This window comes from Fringilla coelebs (genome assembly GCF_963513975.1).
Source record: "Fringilla coelebs genome assembly, chromosome: 5".
Lineage (NCBI taxonomy): Eukaryota > Metazoa > Chordata > Aves > Passeriformes > Fringillidae > Fringilla > Fringilla coelebs.
This window is the reverse complement of record NC_140033.1, coordinates 69,466,004-69,480,340: the sequence shown is the minus strand read 5'-3', so window position 1 is coordinate 69,480,340 and position 14,337 is coordinate 69,466,004. Positions and strand designations below refer to the sequence as shown.

The following is a 14,337-nucleotide window of genomic DNA, read 5'->3' as shown; positions in this document are numbered from 1 at the left end:
GCATCTTACACAGAACCAGAACCCATTAAAAATAAACAAACCAACTTTCTTCACAAGAAGAACTTCTGGAAAAAAAAGCCACAGACACAAAAGAGAAGAAAAGAAGAATAAGCTGTTACTTACTGGTTAGCACAGTGATTGATCTTGCTGACTTGGAAACCATATTTGAGTTGACCACCAAGAGAGTCACTATGTAATACAGGCCATGGTATTTGGCATTAAAAACCACAGGGGCAGGTAAAGTGCTATTGAATTCATCAAACTGGAAAAAGTAGTTCTTGGATTCTCCAGCTATCTTCACAACGTAGACAGAGGATGAGCTCACCACGTCTGACGCCTCCAGGGACACAATGATACAATTGTCTTCTCGGACAGCAACCTGGAAAGGCTCTGCACTCTACAAAACAAGAATAAAGAATTTGTTGAGGTAAAATCTAGTATTTTACTTTCATCTATTTCCCTTGTTATTCATAAGATACTCCTATTGCCAAAACTTGGAAGGGCTCTGCACTCTACAAAACAAGAATAAAGAGTCTGTTGAGGTAAAATCTAGTATTTTACTTTCACCTATTTCCCTGGTTATTCATAAGATCGTCATATCTGCAATAGTTACGTCTTATATTCAACTGGAGAGTTAACATCAAACAGGAGCAATTATCTCAGGCTGCAATTCACAGTCAGCCAAAGCCCACAGGTATCTGATTATCTGAGGCCAGTCTCTCTGCAGCAGGGGCTGGATCCTGCTGTGTGTTTTCTGATACTCCACATACTCCACTCCTTACATCCTGAGGAATAAAGCCCCTGTCATCCTTTCCTGAGGGAAGGTGAAGTAGAGCAGAAGAAGGATGAGATTGTAAAGGGTATCAGGGCAAGAGGATTTCCAAAAAAGCCTCAACGCCATTTAAATACCCAAGAAAAAAGAGGTGATTAAATCAAGACTCTTCTCTTGCAGAAACAGGATTATACATTCCTCAACACAATATACTCTGAAAGCCAACAACTGAAGAATAATTTTGGGCACTGCCTAAGCTTTTCCAAATGGGTATTGCATTAACCATACTTGCCCACTTCAGCAAGTACCAAGTGCTAAGCAGCTCTCACCACTATGCCCATAGTTTTGGCTGGCACTTTTTTATTTCCTAAGCATTTAATTTTCAATATTTCTTTTATTAGAAGTAGAGAAAAAGGAGCAATTTAACCTTGTTTTCATGTATCATGAGCGCGTTAAGCCATTGCCAGCTGAAAACACTTTCCTTTTTATTAATTTCAAACCAGCTGTCAGGAGAAGCACTTGTTCTCTACAGGAATTTCAAAACAGATTCATGCTAATTAATGAAAAGTTCAAGGTTACTTTAAGAGTTGCCTTTTTGTTTCTTAGACCACACCACAGCTTATAATTACCCCCCATGAAAACTGTAATATCTGGTATTTTCAGTTCCCAACTCCACAGTATTTTTTTCCTTCATGTTTCACAGGCTGAGAGCTCTCAGGGAAAGGTGGAAAAGCAAGGCTAGTTTGCAGCTTCTTTGATCAAGTTTTTTCCTGTATCAGAGAAAGCTAGAGACCTCCTTCAGAGATTAATTCTAGCAGCCTGACTACCTCTTATTTTCTTGTGGTTTTGTTTAGTGCTTGTTCTCCCATGAAAACAATATTTCTGGGATTTATGCTGCAAGAACCAGGACTTCTATTTGAAAGTCATGCATCTAGAGTTGCCAACTCCTGGCATTCAAAAAACACCTCAAAAAAAGAAAAGAATAAAAAAAAAAAAAAAAACCACAACATAAATAACAACAGAAATAAACCGGCCAAGAATAAATAATTGGTTCTAGGAGTGTAAAATTTAAACCAGCAGCAGTTTGCCTTTACATGTATTGATGACATTATCATTGGGCTTTGACATTTACAGTGTACCTAAGGTTGTACCACCCTAGAGGCAAAGCCACAGGCTTGAGACAGAGCCCCTAAACAAAGCCTCCCATCTGACCCAAGAGGAGAACAAGGCACAAAGCACATAATCAGTCCAACCCAAAGAGGATAACCTGTCTAGACAGCTCCAAGCCTGAGATTAAAAACAGAGGTAATGCAACTTCAGCTGCTGACTTGAGGCTTGCTTTAGTTAGTCTCTTAAAAAATTACTTTCAAGTTGTTAAAATTGTATCTGCCAATGTTATCAGTGGGAGAATATTTGGGTATGGAAGTCTGGGTAATTTTTCACAGATGGCAAAATGATTGCTCCAAAAGGTTTATAATGTAAAACTACAACTGCAAAAAAAGCTTCCATGTGTTTTCCTCAGGCTGAGCTGAATTCAACAGGCTTACCCTTGAGTAGATCAAAATTCTACATGCCAAGTGGCTGTATTTTGCCCTAAATCCCAGCCTAGCATTTGGATTCACACAGACTCAAACATTTAACTGGGGATTATGCTTAGATCTGGTCAAAACCAAGTAGAGGTTGGCTTATCCTTCTTCCTCCCTATTTTCTTTCCACTAGGAAAATGTGGAATCAATCCTACTTCAGCCCTCCTGGGGTGGGAGGACAGGAGAGGGAAGGCACAGGTGACCTGGCTTTCCAGAAGCACAAGCACTGCTGTATCACAGAAGCCGTGGTTGTCTCCCAAGACCAAGCAAGGACTCAGCAAGGTTATTTCTACACACTAAGCTGGCAGTTCAGGTGTAATCCCCACAGAAATCTGGGGGTTTTGGCTTTCCACAGACTTGCATTTGAATGCTTCACCAGAAGAGAAATAATGGTGTTGTTTCTGAAATGACTCTTCCCTTGGCCTCGACACTGCTCTAACTCCACGTGCCCACCTGGCTACAGAGAACCAGCCCCAAGAGCCAAATGAGTTTATGTGTGCCAACAAACAGTTCAAAGCAAGTTCCTTCTGGCTGGATACTATAAATCAATTGCTATGCTAATCAAGTACAGCTGGAAATTAAGCATATAATTGCAGAGTCATGGACATTCCTAGGATATAATTAGATATCAGGCAATGCTCATATGGGCTGTGATTTTACTCTCTGATTCTTCCATGGGTATTGTGTTAACCATGATGAAGACCATGCTTTTATTTTTTCCCCCCTCAATGTTTTTGTGGATCCACAGCAAGGACCATTCAGCAAATGGTTCCCAAGCCCTCTTCCACAGCTCCCACACAACCAGCATGGAATGCTTCTGCCAGCTAAATAAAACTCTCAGACATTTCCTACTGTTGCCTATGACACCTGCCTGGGGTAAATAGCTTTTTTTGAGTGCTCCATCACCTTAAGCACGTGGGAACTGTGAAATGACAGCTTCCCTCATCAAGGTGGTGCCTGTGTCCAGATGTTTTGGAAGCTCTGCTGCCATGGTGCATTTTTTGAGGGCCATCTGCTTAGCAGCCCTGTGCTCCTCTGCAGGATGCATCCCTCTCTGGAGTGGCCCCTTTCCAGTGATGGTGTGTCCCTCTTCCACACCTCTGTGTGCTTTCCAGCTGCTGCATGCAGGGGACACGTGGCATGGGGCAGACATCTGCTCTTTGTTATCCACTGGCCCTTGAAGTAACTTTTAGCCTTTAATTTCATCTTCTAAGACTGGAGTGGCAGATCAGAGATCAATAAAAAGAATTGGCAATTAACATGTCATGAGACTAAATAATTTATCTCCTTTGGAATATGTTTTAAAAAGAACAGACCATTCTGGCCATCCTTCCTTCAGGTTGTACAAGGTCAGGGTTACCAGGACCCCTGGGCTTGTGATTTTGAAAAGAAGGCTAAGAAAAAAAGCTGAGTATTTTCTCTAAGCAGCACTGGAAGTGACAAACGTGCCCCACTTAACTAGACTGTAAAGCCAGTGTGTCTTAAGACTGACAGCATCAGTATGGTAAATACACATTTCATTACTTCTGGTCAGCTACCTCCAGGATTTAATTTGCTGGTGTCACAGCTTGAGCGGCTGTTTCGTGCCTGTGGGGAAATTTGGCAGGGCTTGTGCATTCAGAACCAAATGATTAGCTCCAACTTCCTTCCTAGTTTATTATTACAAGCTCGTGCCACGATAAAGCACTTGGAAGAAAAAAAAAAAAGGGAGGGGGGGAGTAAATCCCACAATGTGAAGCCTGTTCACAGCCATTTCCAGTGCAGGGATGAGTCATGTTAGTGGAATTTCCAGCCAATAACCAGGTCCCAATTAAAATAAAAAGGAAGGGGAGGCAAGGAGATATACACCATGTCAAATAAACAATACCCAAAGAGTAATAGGAAAATAAATGGTGTGCAGCAGAGCTCAGAGTCCTCTTCTCACAAGTTTATATCCTTGGTTTATTTCCATATAACAGAACGAGTTTTACACATGAGGAAGAGATCAAAGCTGCAAAACAACTACTGATTTTAAGTACTCTAGCTTCTGAATGTCTCATTCTGAAACACATTGTGCCAGAACCCAATTACCAGAAGTGCAAGCAGTTACAAGTTCTGCTGCCTTTAAGAGGAGCTGTGGCCACTCATCAGCTCTGTAAAATTAAAGCACTGGTGACTGCATCTTATTATCTAATGCCAGACAAGTGGAACTAAAATCCCAAACAAATCTGACTTTTGTCAGCTTTTACAGAGCAAATCCTGCAGCATTCACAGAATTTTCAAAGTAAGCAGGAGCCAAATTTAAAGCCATAAGAATCTATTTCTCAGGCACCATACTGATCACCTGCTGTAAGATTTTGGACAAAAATAACATTCATGCAAGTACAAGAAAATATTGAACACTACTATATCCAGACCTCTTGGGTGAAACATTGACTGTTTCATGAGTGATTCTACTACACTCTGATATATTTTGTCCTGGTGGCCAATAAAGCTAATTTCATTCTAAATCATGAGATGACTCATTCTCACCACGATTCATCTCACTTAATCTTAGGCACTTAAAAGGAATGACTAAGCCAGGATGACCTTTTCAGACAGAACACCTGTGGATTCACCTAAGACTGGAATTAATTTTGAAAAAGCACTCAACAGCCAAAGGGCTGATGGTCCCAGCTTGGCAATATTCCTGCAGCCCTCTGTCACTGGGTGCAGTGAGTCCAAGCCTTACAAAAAAAGAGAGCACTGGGATCCAGATTTCAGGATCTTGGCCTCTGCTAGAGTCTTGCAGTGCTACAACCACAGAAAGCAGGTAAGAAATAAATAGCACTGCAAAAGATGCTTCCTTGGAATTGCCAACTATCATTATTAGCTCCTAGGGTTTAAACAAAATATAAACAAAATAGAAACAAAAATAAAATAAAAATAAACAAAAATAAAACAAAACAAAATATAAACAAAAATAAAATAAAAAATATAAACAAAATATAAGGATGTCATAAAGACAGCCTTCAAGAGCTTAGGGAAGTACATCCTAAGCTTTCCACGTGTTCCAGTGAGTTCTGGAGCAGGCACAGATTTCAGTGCTGGCTGCAAGAGGGAAGAATTGTTTGACACGATCTTCAAAAGTGTGAACAAAAGTGTTACAGCCTCCTGACAGAAATGTAAAGACTTCTGGAAAATAAGGATCTTTATTTCTGAGGCTTGTGTTTTTATCTACACTTTCCCACAGATCATCCCTTAATAAACACTCCTCAGAAGAAATACTCCTTGGGAAAAGAAAAAATGCAAATCTGTATAGTTAAGATTTTCCATGCAAAAAGGAATATTTTAACATGTAAGAAGATAGCAAAAGCTGCATTTCTCAATAATTTATGGTTTGTGATTCAGGTTAACACATCATTTCTGGCATTCTGCTCTATGAATAGTGTCCTCAGCCCTGTTGCTATTCTGAGTCTCAAAAAGCCAGTAATAACAATCCTCTGGTCATATTTTATAAATGAGCTTCCACATTTCTTTGCTCTGGGAGACAGCTCTAAAGGGATGAGTATTTTTCCCATCTCTGCCCACAAATGCAGAACATGGGGGTGGGTTTTTTCTAAGCAAGCATCATTATGGTTTGTATAACCCACCATGTTTTGCTGCCATTCTGAAGTTAATTACCTGTAAGGAAATATTTCTTCACACAATCAACTGCTACTACAACACCATTAAGTAGATTCCAGAATGCCAATTTCAGTAAGGCTTATATCTAATGTATCCCACTGCTAACATGCCCAACACTTGATAAATTATTCCTAAATATATATCTCTAGCCCATCTTGTTAGTGCAGAGGGCAACACCCAAGCACAGTGATTCAGAGGCCTTTCTGTTAATAAAGTTTAAAACTAAGTTAGGGCTTCCAGGATGGCATTTCTCCCTGTTATTGATCCTGACTGCACATGTGCCCCCCAAATACAGCAGGAATTCACACCCAGGCAGATACAGTTTGGTTTCTCTCCACTCTAGATTTTTAGCTTTTCCCTAGTACTAAAATTATGTCAAAAAAAGCATAATTCTGCTGAAAGAAAATGTGATTTTGATATGAAAGAAAATATGATTTCTCTCCTCCAACTCAGATCTTTATGGAGCCTCTGCAATTAAAGTTTAGCCATCCCTTGTGGATGTAACCAAACACATGCCAGATGAACCTCGTGCTTTAATTAAAATGCATCTTCCCTCTTGAGCCTGGATGTGAATAACAGAAAATGAAAAAGGGCACAGGAAGCAGATCACACTGCCTCAAATCCCTTAATTCTACCAAAAGGGCTCTTCTCCAGTCAATCCTAGTTCCCTGGGACAAGAACGAGAGCAAACTTCTGCCCGAACCAATGGCAAAATAATCAGAGCTGAGCATGTGCCAGGTGGGAGGTGTTGGTTGGATCCCCTGCTAAATTCCACAAAAGAACAAGCAGGGGGAAAGGAGGAGAAGGATTAAACTCCATGTCCTCATTATCCTGAGAGCATGCACACCATCCAGCAATGAAGAGTGAGAGCTCTCATGGCAGAGCTTCCCCCTGCAACTGCAGCTCACCGCCCATCCCAGGGGGAAGGAGGAACAGATCCCCCCATGACAAGGCTGAAGGAGAAGGGAGAGAACAAGTGAGCAGTAAAATCAGGCAGATTTTGAAGAATTTGATGATTGGAAAGAAGCCTCTCCTTGCATGGTGAGGAACAATCTCTGAAGTGTTGCAAAACGCCCTGCTGGGAGACGAGGGAACACCCTGGAGGAGTGGGTTTGGGTGATGAAGGATAAATTCATTCACATTCAGTCCTTCAGCTCCAAAACTCTAGATTCACCTCTGCCAATAATGGAAGTCTGTAACAGAAGCTTCTGATGCTGAAAGGTGACACTTTCAGGAACTGACACAAAAAATTCTTGGTGTTCAACAGAATGGGAAGGCTGATGTTGCATCATGAGAAAACAATTCCAGCAGGGCTGTGCAGCTGAGCTGAGCTGACTGGAGGCACCTGGGAGTATGACAGAGGGCTACAGACTGACCTGGTGGGGGCTACAAGAGTGGAAAATGCCTCAATTTTAAATTAATAGGGTGCATATATACCCTTCACTTGTGCACAAGAGAGTTAGCTCTTAAAGGCAGAATAAAATGCTTTGCTGCTTGCATTATCTATAAAGAGCACAGCTGGGAGGGAGTTAAGAGTTCTCACTTGCCAGAAAAATTGGAGACCAAAGTGGTTATCAAATTAATTTGTAATCACCAAGCAAGGTAAGGGAAAATTGTGGAAGAGAACCAGACTTTCTCTCCCCCCCATGTTGATCTATAATAAGAGATCAATGAATTTACTTGTAGATGGGTCTTATTCCAGAATCCTAATTCTTTGTTCCACATCTGCAAATATTTTTAAAGGGGATTAGTCACCAAAGCGCCCTTTAGTATTTTCAAAATTCTGAGACTACTAGAGAGTGTTTGAAATTTGAAATTGGGATGCATTCATAAAAAAAACCCACCAAAACAAAAAACAACAACAAAACCTACAAAAAAAAAAACCCCAAACAAAACTCGAAAAAAAACCCACCCAATAACAACAACACACAAAAAAACCCTCCAAACAAACAACAACAACAACAACAACAAAAAAAAAAACCCAAAAAAAACCAACAAAAAAAAATCCAAACCAAAACCTGTTCCAAAACTGATTTTGTGATTTCACATTGGTCTGATGCTCACCTTAAACAAGTGGTCTGCTTTATTCTCCTACCTCTCAGCTGCCCAGAAAAAACAGCTGCAATCACCCACCACCCTTTCTTCACTGGTCACAGGGGTCATGGCAGGTCTGGAAAACCCAAGTCTGAACCCAGGTCAGCAGTTTTCATATTCCATGCTCACTAACCTTCCTTCCTGAGCCCTAACCATAATGTGGCTGTGGCTATCCCAGAAAGATTGTTCACTCAGGTTCAAGCACAGCTTTATTTTGCTTCCAGATCCAAGTGGAACCTGATGCTCTGCACTTGGATTACCCTGTGGTGTCCCTGTGCTCTCTAAGCTGGCAAGAGATGAACAGACAAGCTGCTGAGATTTTCTCTTGTTATTTATATACAGTTTCTGCAGATGAATGGTATTTTTTCTTGCTGAAGTATTTGCTGTGGTAAAGTGTGTGTGTATAAGAGTGTGATTGATTGTTTTGCTTGGTAAGGGTTTTGGGGTTTTTTTTGCTTTTTTTCTGAACTGTGCTCCAAGGGAAGCCAGCTGACAGTGCCATTTCCCTGATTACTAGCAAGAGATGAGCTCTGTCACTCTTTGTGCAGCACAGGGCCAATTGCAAACCCACACAGAACATTTCCATTGCAGCTCCAGCCTGACTGTCCATTCATTTCCAGCATGGCTTTAGGCTCAGCTCAGCCATTTGTAGCAATCTGCTAAGTCCATACCCACAGAAGAACGCTCTGTCACGCTGGCAGTGCACTGCTCAGGAGTCATAAACACCCCAAACTCCAATGATGCAAAAGCTCAGAACCTGTCACCACCCCCCTGCCCTGCAGGGACAGCTCCAGCAGGATTTATTTTGTTGTAGTGTGGCAAGCATTTTGTTTTTAGCACAAGTGCCAGAGACTGACTTGAAGGAAGAGAAAGAGAGGAGAGAATTCAAAGAGTTCAGGGAATGGAGCCAGGACCCTCAGCTGCTGGAGAGTCCTTCCAGATGCACAAGTGCCACCCCAGCTGCCCAGAGCAGGAGGCAGCCCAGGGGACAATGACTGCTGTGGCCTAAATGAGGACACCTCAAAGATTTGCTGGCCAGAACTTTGTGGTGAGACTTCTGTGCTTAGTGTGGGACTAATCTGGCTTCATTTTATCATGATAAAAATTGGCTGTGTAGTCAAATCTCATCATCTAGAGTCCCTCTGTACTCTGTAGGGAGAGAGGGATCTGAAGAATTGGATTTACCCACTGAACCTGAAACAAGCTGCCTCCTGCAGTTGCTTGTCTCTGTGCACCTTCCATTTGAACACCAAGAGCCAGATGAGAGCACAAACAGCTGTGTACGGTTTGATGGCAGCTGCAACTCAGATTTTTAAAGCCATTTTTATGTATTATGGCTCCTAGTTTTTTTCTTTTTTTTTTTTTTTGGTCCAAATTGATATGATAAGGTTTCAGTTTTCTTTAGCTACTCTCCTTTTCAGCAGTATAAAAGTGCATGATGGCCCTGACTGAGCAAGGCAAATAACTTTAAGCACATGGAAGGTCCTACTCAGCAAAAGATGCAAGCATGTCCATAAATCCTTTGCCTCTGTGACACAGGCAGGCCCTGAGTACAAAGAATCAGTCAGGAGATCAAGGACTCTTTTCTGGAGCTGCCAAATAGTGATAACCCCCAGAAACCTCCTTCTAATTTGTTTAGAGTCTTTTACAAAGTGAGCTTGCTAAAAAGTCATTCAAAGAATAATAAAAGTCTGGGTCCCTTAGGTGATGCTGAGCCTCCAGAAATTTCTGTTCTCCTCACAGAAATTATTTTTCCTTGCTGTGGTCATGTGGGTTTTACACTTGGCAGCTATTCAGTGGCCAACAGGGGGATGCAGCCAAACCACAACAAATACATTCATCAGCCTAATATCTCAGGCTGAGGTGGCTCAGCAGTGATGGCATGGAGAGCAGACACACTAAACCTCTGCCTGCTTTGGCAGCTACCTACCCTGAGAGTGCAGAAATGAAAGAATTAAACTTTTGCCATTAGCTTCCTTTCATATATTTCTCTTTTAATACCTGACAAAGCTTTTCCCCAGGCATGACAATGGCCAGCCAGGCAAGAGAAGGCTTAATAAACTGAGAGATGAAATCAGCTGAGAAAAGGCTGTGTGCAAATTGGCAATGAGGAGTCTGTTCCCTACAGTAGAATTGACAGTAAAACAAAAATACAAATTTTCTGAATGCTGCTTCCTCATTTTGACTCAGGATGCTAAACCTCTGTAGTGTCTTCTGAAAAGGATGAATTTATAAACAGCATGGCCTTAAATGAGTCAACATGACCTTTCCCAGACATACAGCACAGTAAATATTTACTGAGCTTTATTTCATAGGCATTAACTCATTGCTAATATAAAAAGCTTTCAGGCTGCTAGACAATGCAGTATGCAATCCTATCATTCTGACATTTAAGAATGTGCACAGTTTGAAAGTGATAATGATTTTCTTTCCTAGTCACCTTCTAGATATGAGTTCCCCATGTATTTGTTTATGTTGTAATTTTCTTTTTCTTCCATTTCATGAAGTATTTTTGTTACCAGTGAAAGGGAAGGATAAAGATGAAGGATGATGGCAGGGATTTTTTTTTTTCTTTTGTCTTCTATTTAACTCACAGTAAGTGGTACTTCCATACATAAGCATTGGTCATTCTGCATTTTCTATAAATAATATATATAGAATAATTATATAATTATATATAAAATAATATATAATTATATCTATATAAACCAAGCAAAAATACATTTAGCCTGGTTGTCTGACTGCCATTTGCAGGTCTTAGTGTGGCAATTTCTCAAGAACTGCAGTGTAAATATACAAATCTCCATCTCATCAACCTTGCACTTCAAATTCATGCAATACATGCATTGCCTAAGGTCTTACCCAAAATATTTTCATGCACCAAAATATTTTCATGATCCTCCTGGGGGCACACCTGCCTGTACGTTAGGATTACAAAACAGACATGGCTCTTTTTTCCTAAATGTGACCATAAAAAGCCACAAGGAAAGTTCTGTAAATGTATATGGTGTGCTATAACACAGATAAATATCTACAATATCCTTCAAAAAGCCAGAACTGGGCACCAAGGTATTTTTAATGTTAAGTTAAAACCTCAAGCCTCTCCACCTTCACAACCTGGCCCTTCAAGTACAACAGAAAGATGTAAGAAAAGGCACACTGGCAGCACTGAGCCCCGGTGGTAACAGAAGCAGCTTCATCTCCAAGCCAAATGAGTGCTTTCTCTTAGTTATTTATAGCCCTTTTAAATTTTAATCACTTTATTTACTTATTCCCTGCCAGGTCCCCACTGACCACATTCAGTTTTCTCTCCCCTTCCGCTCCAGTGTGCTCATGCAGCAGAGAAAGCTCTTTACTTCCAGGATCAGTCTACACTGCTGTTTCTCAGCCTAGGTTTATTCTGGATGCAATTTTTGCCTCCTCCTGCCCAAGCTGCTTCCCACCAGCCCTCAGAAATTTAAAGCAGCAGAGAAGGAAGAAGGCTGGTGGTGTTTCTTTGGGGTTCTGTTTTTGTGGCTGGCAATAGTTTACATCAAGTGCTGTAGCTCTGGGCGCGTTGGTGGTTTTTTCACTTGGGGTCACCATTTGTGACAGTGATCACAGGGGTCCCAGGATGAGGGAAGAGAATTTTGACTCCATGTTCAGAAGGCTGATTTATTATTTTATTTTATATATATATATATATATATATATATATATATATAAAATATTAAAAACCATACGAAAAGAATAGAAGGAAGGATTTCATCAGAAGGCTGGCTAAGAATAGAAAAGGAATGGATAACAAAGGTTTGTCTCTGACCCAGACAGTCTGGACAGCTGGACTGGGATTGGCCATTAATTAGAAACAACCACATGAGACCAGTCCCAGACCCACCTGTTGCATCCCACAGCAGAAGAGAAACTCATCACCCAATAGCACCCTGAGCTCCCTGCAATTCACAGCAGCAAAAGTCATTTCCAAGCAACAGTTTCTCCACAGCTTAATGAAACACCAGTAATAGGCTCTGCACTGAGCTCAGGCACCAGGCAAAACTGACTTAAATTACCACGAGGATTAGAACCATAAACACAATCAGTTGGCATAGCTCAGTCTATAAACAAACAAAAAAAAAAAGTGTTTACCTATGGCAACAAAATTAGCCATGCTGTCCTTATCTCTGCTGCTGCAAGCTCTTAAAGCATGCATGTGAAAGTGAACATTCATGCTTGCACTAAGTATTTGCATGTTTATGAATAAACTGTAATCAGTTTGACAGTATTCTCCTTTCTTGCCTTATTAGCCCTGTGAGCTCTTCATTCAGTCCTCACACTTTGCATACCAAAAAGGCAGACAGGGAAAAAGCATCAACATCCTTGTGAAGCTGCACAGAATGTCTACATAAATAAGAAAATTAGACCCAAAGACTAGAGAGCATGCTCCAAAGAGCAGCAGTGCCCTAGTATTGGCCATGTAAAAAGAGAAGCTGGGGAAATCTTGGATTTTTTTCCCCATTTGTCTCTACTTGAAAGAGGGGAAAAAAGAGACATGCATGACTGATGGTAATGGAAAACCTATTTGTGTCCAATTCACTGGAGAAACAGCACAAGGACATCTCATCCTTGTGAAATAATTTGTCCTGCATTCCTTGAGCCAGATGAAAGCCCCATTATGTACAAAACAACGCAGACGAACACAGATTTGGGAGATCCATTATTCTCTCAATACCTCTGTCACGAAAAAGCCTCTTTCCACTGTCATAAAGTGTGACTTTTCCCACTAACCCAGAATGGATTTGAGAGCACACAGCAGCACCGAGGAGCCACTCACAATTAGGGCTCTTGCTGTGAGACAAAACTGGCGCACGCTCCTGGAACCTACAGCAATTAGCGAGTGTGAAATCAAAGAGTCACACCACGCCAACCATAGAATGGAACAGCCTCATCTCTACAGCCCTGGATGGCTCTGCAATTCAGACAGACCTCTGTGAGCACACAGAACAGCTTCATTCCCTCAGATGAGGCTGGTGTGATGTGTTTGAGCCTCTCCAAATCCTCCTCTTGACCCCGCTGGGAGGCACGAGGCGCTCTCATCTCGTTACTGATTCCCTAACCTGATGAGAGGTTTGTGCAGGAACAGATTTTTTTGAGATCTAAAGAAAGATTATGAAGGGATACAGGTATAGGATCTTACAAATCTATGTTTTTTTCCTCTTGCAGTGCTAAGGAAAAATCCCAAAAAACACAAAAAATAGGCCCAGCAGCCTGCCCAGTGCAGCAGAGAGTGCTGGAGCCTCTCCAGCCTGCAAGGCATTGTGCTGTCTCTAAATTTTAAGGGCTTACAGAGCAACTCCAGCTTCCACATCAAACTGAGTAATAAAAAACAAAAACAAAACAAAACAAAACAAAACAAAAAAAAAACCCAGAAAAAAACCCAAAAAACCCCCAGAAACACCTCCAAAAAAAACCCCAAAATCCAAAAAAGCCCCCCAAAACAACTGAAAAACAAAAAAAAACCCCAAAAACCAAAAAAAACCTGCTGCCCCTGAAAAAAAAAAAAAAAAGAAAAAAGAAAAAAGAAGAAATAACCCAGCCAAACAAAAAAGCCCCAAAACCCCAAAAAACCCCGCAAACAACCTGAAAAATCTCAGGAAACCCCTGCCACCACAAAAAAAAAAAAAAAAAAAAAAAAAAAAAAAAAAAAAAAAAGGAAGAAAAAAACAGAAAAAAAGACCACAATAGAAAAGGGAAAAAAAAGGGGGGGAAAAACAAAACAAAAGGAAAAAAAATTTTAAAAAAAAGGAAAAGCTTTGAGGCACCATGCTTGGTTGAAATCTGCTCCACTCACATTACAAATGATCAATTCCAAACACAAAAAATGATGGCTCTGCCAGGAAAAAAAGCAGTCTGCATCTACACATGGTAAAACAGAAGCTGGAAGGTAAAGCCCATGCTGGTTTACTGAGCAGTCCTGGAAAAGCCAGTAGCTCTCATTCAGATGCAGGTCAGAAAAACAAAATTGCCCAATCTGGCCTGACTATAGCTGATGTTAATGTTGATTTATTTTTGTTAAGAGAACTCAAGTATTTTACCTGAAGCTGAAAATCTTGCATGTTATTTTATTCACACATAATTTTTGAAAAATTATTATGAATGTATTTGATGTCTGCATCTTACATGGATGGTTTTGGTTTGTTTCATGGTAAGTATTTCATGTGAGCTATTCCTAGAAATTTCAGAATGCTTTAGCAAAAGCAGCTC

At 40.8% G+C, this 14,337-nt stretch overlaps 1 protein-coding gene across 1 annotated transcript in view; it reads right to left on the bottom strand.

Moving 5' to 3' along the window:
- PTPRO (protein tyrosine phosphatase receptor type O) overlaps positions 1–14,337 on the bottom strand; it is a gene marked incomplete at both ends in the record, with an annotated part of 143,867 nt that overhangs the window by 64,210 nt on the left and 65,320 nt on the right. The window contains one exon of the mRNA XM_084205928.1: positions 124–397. Within this exon, the coding sequence (XP_084062054.1) occupies positions 124–397 (274 nt within the window). The remainder of the gene's footprint in view (positions 1–123; positions 398–14,337) is intronic.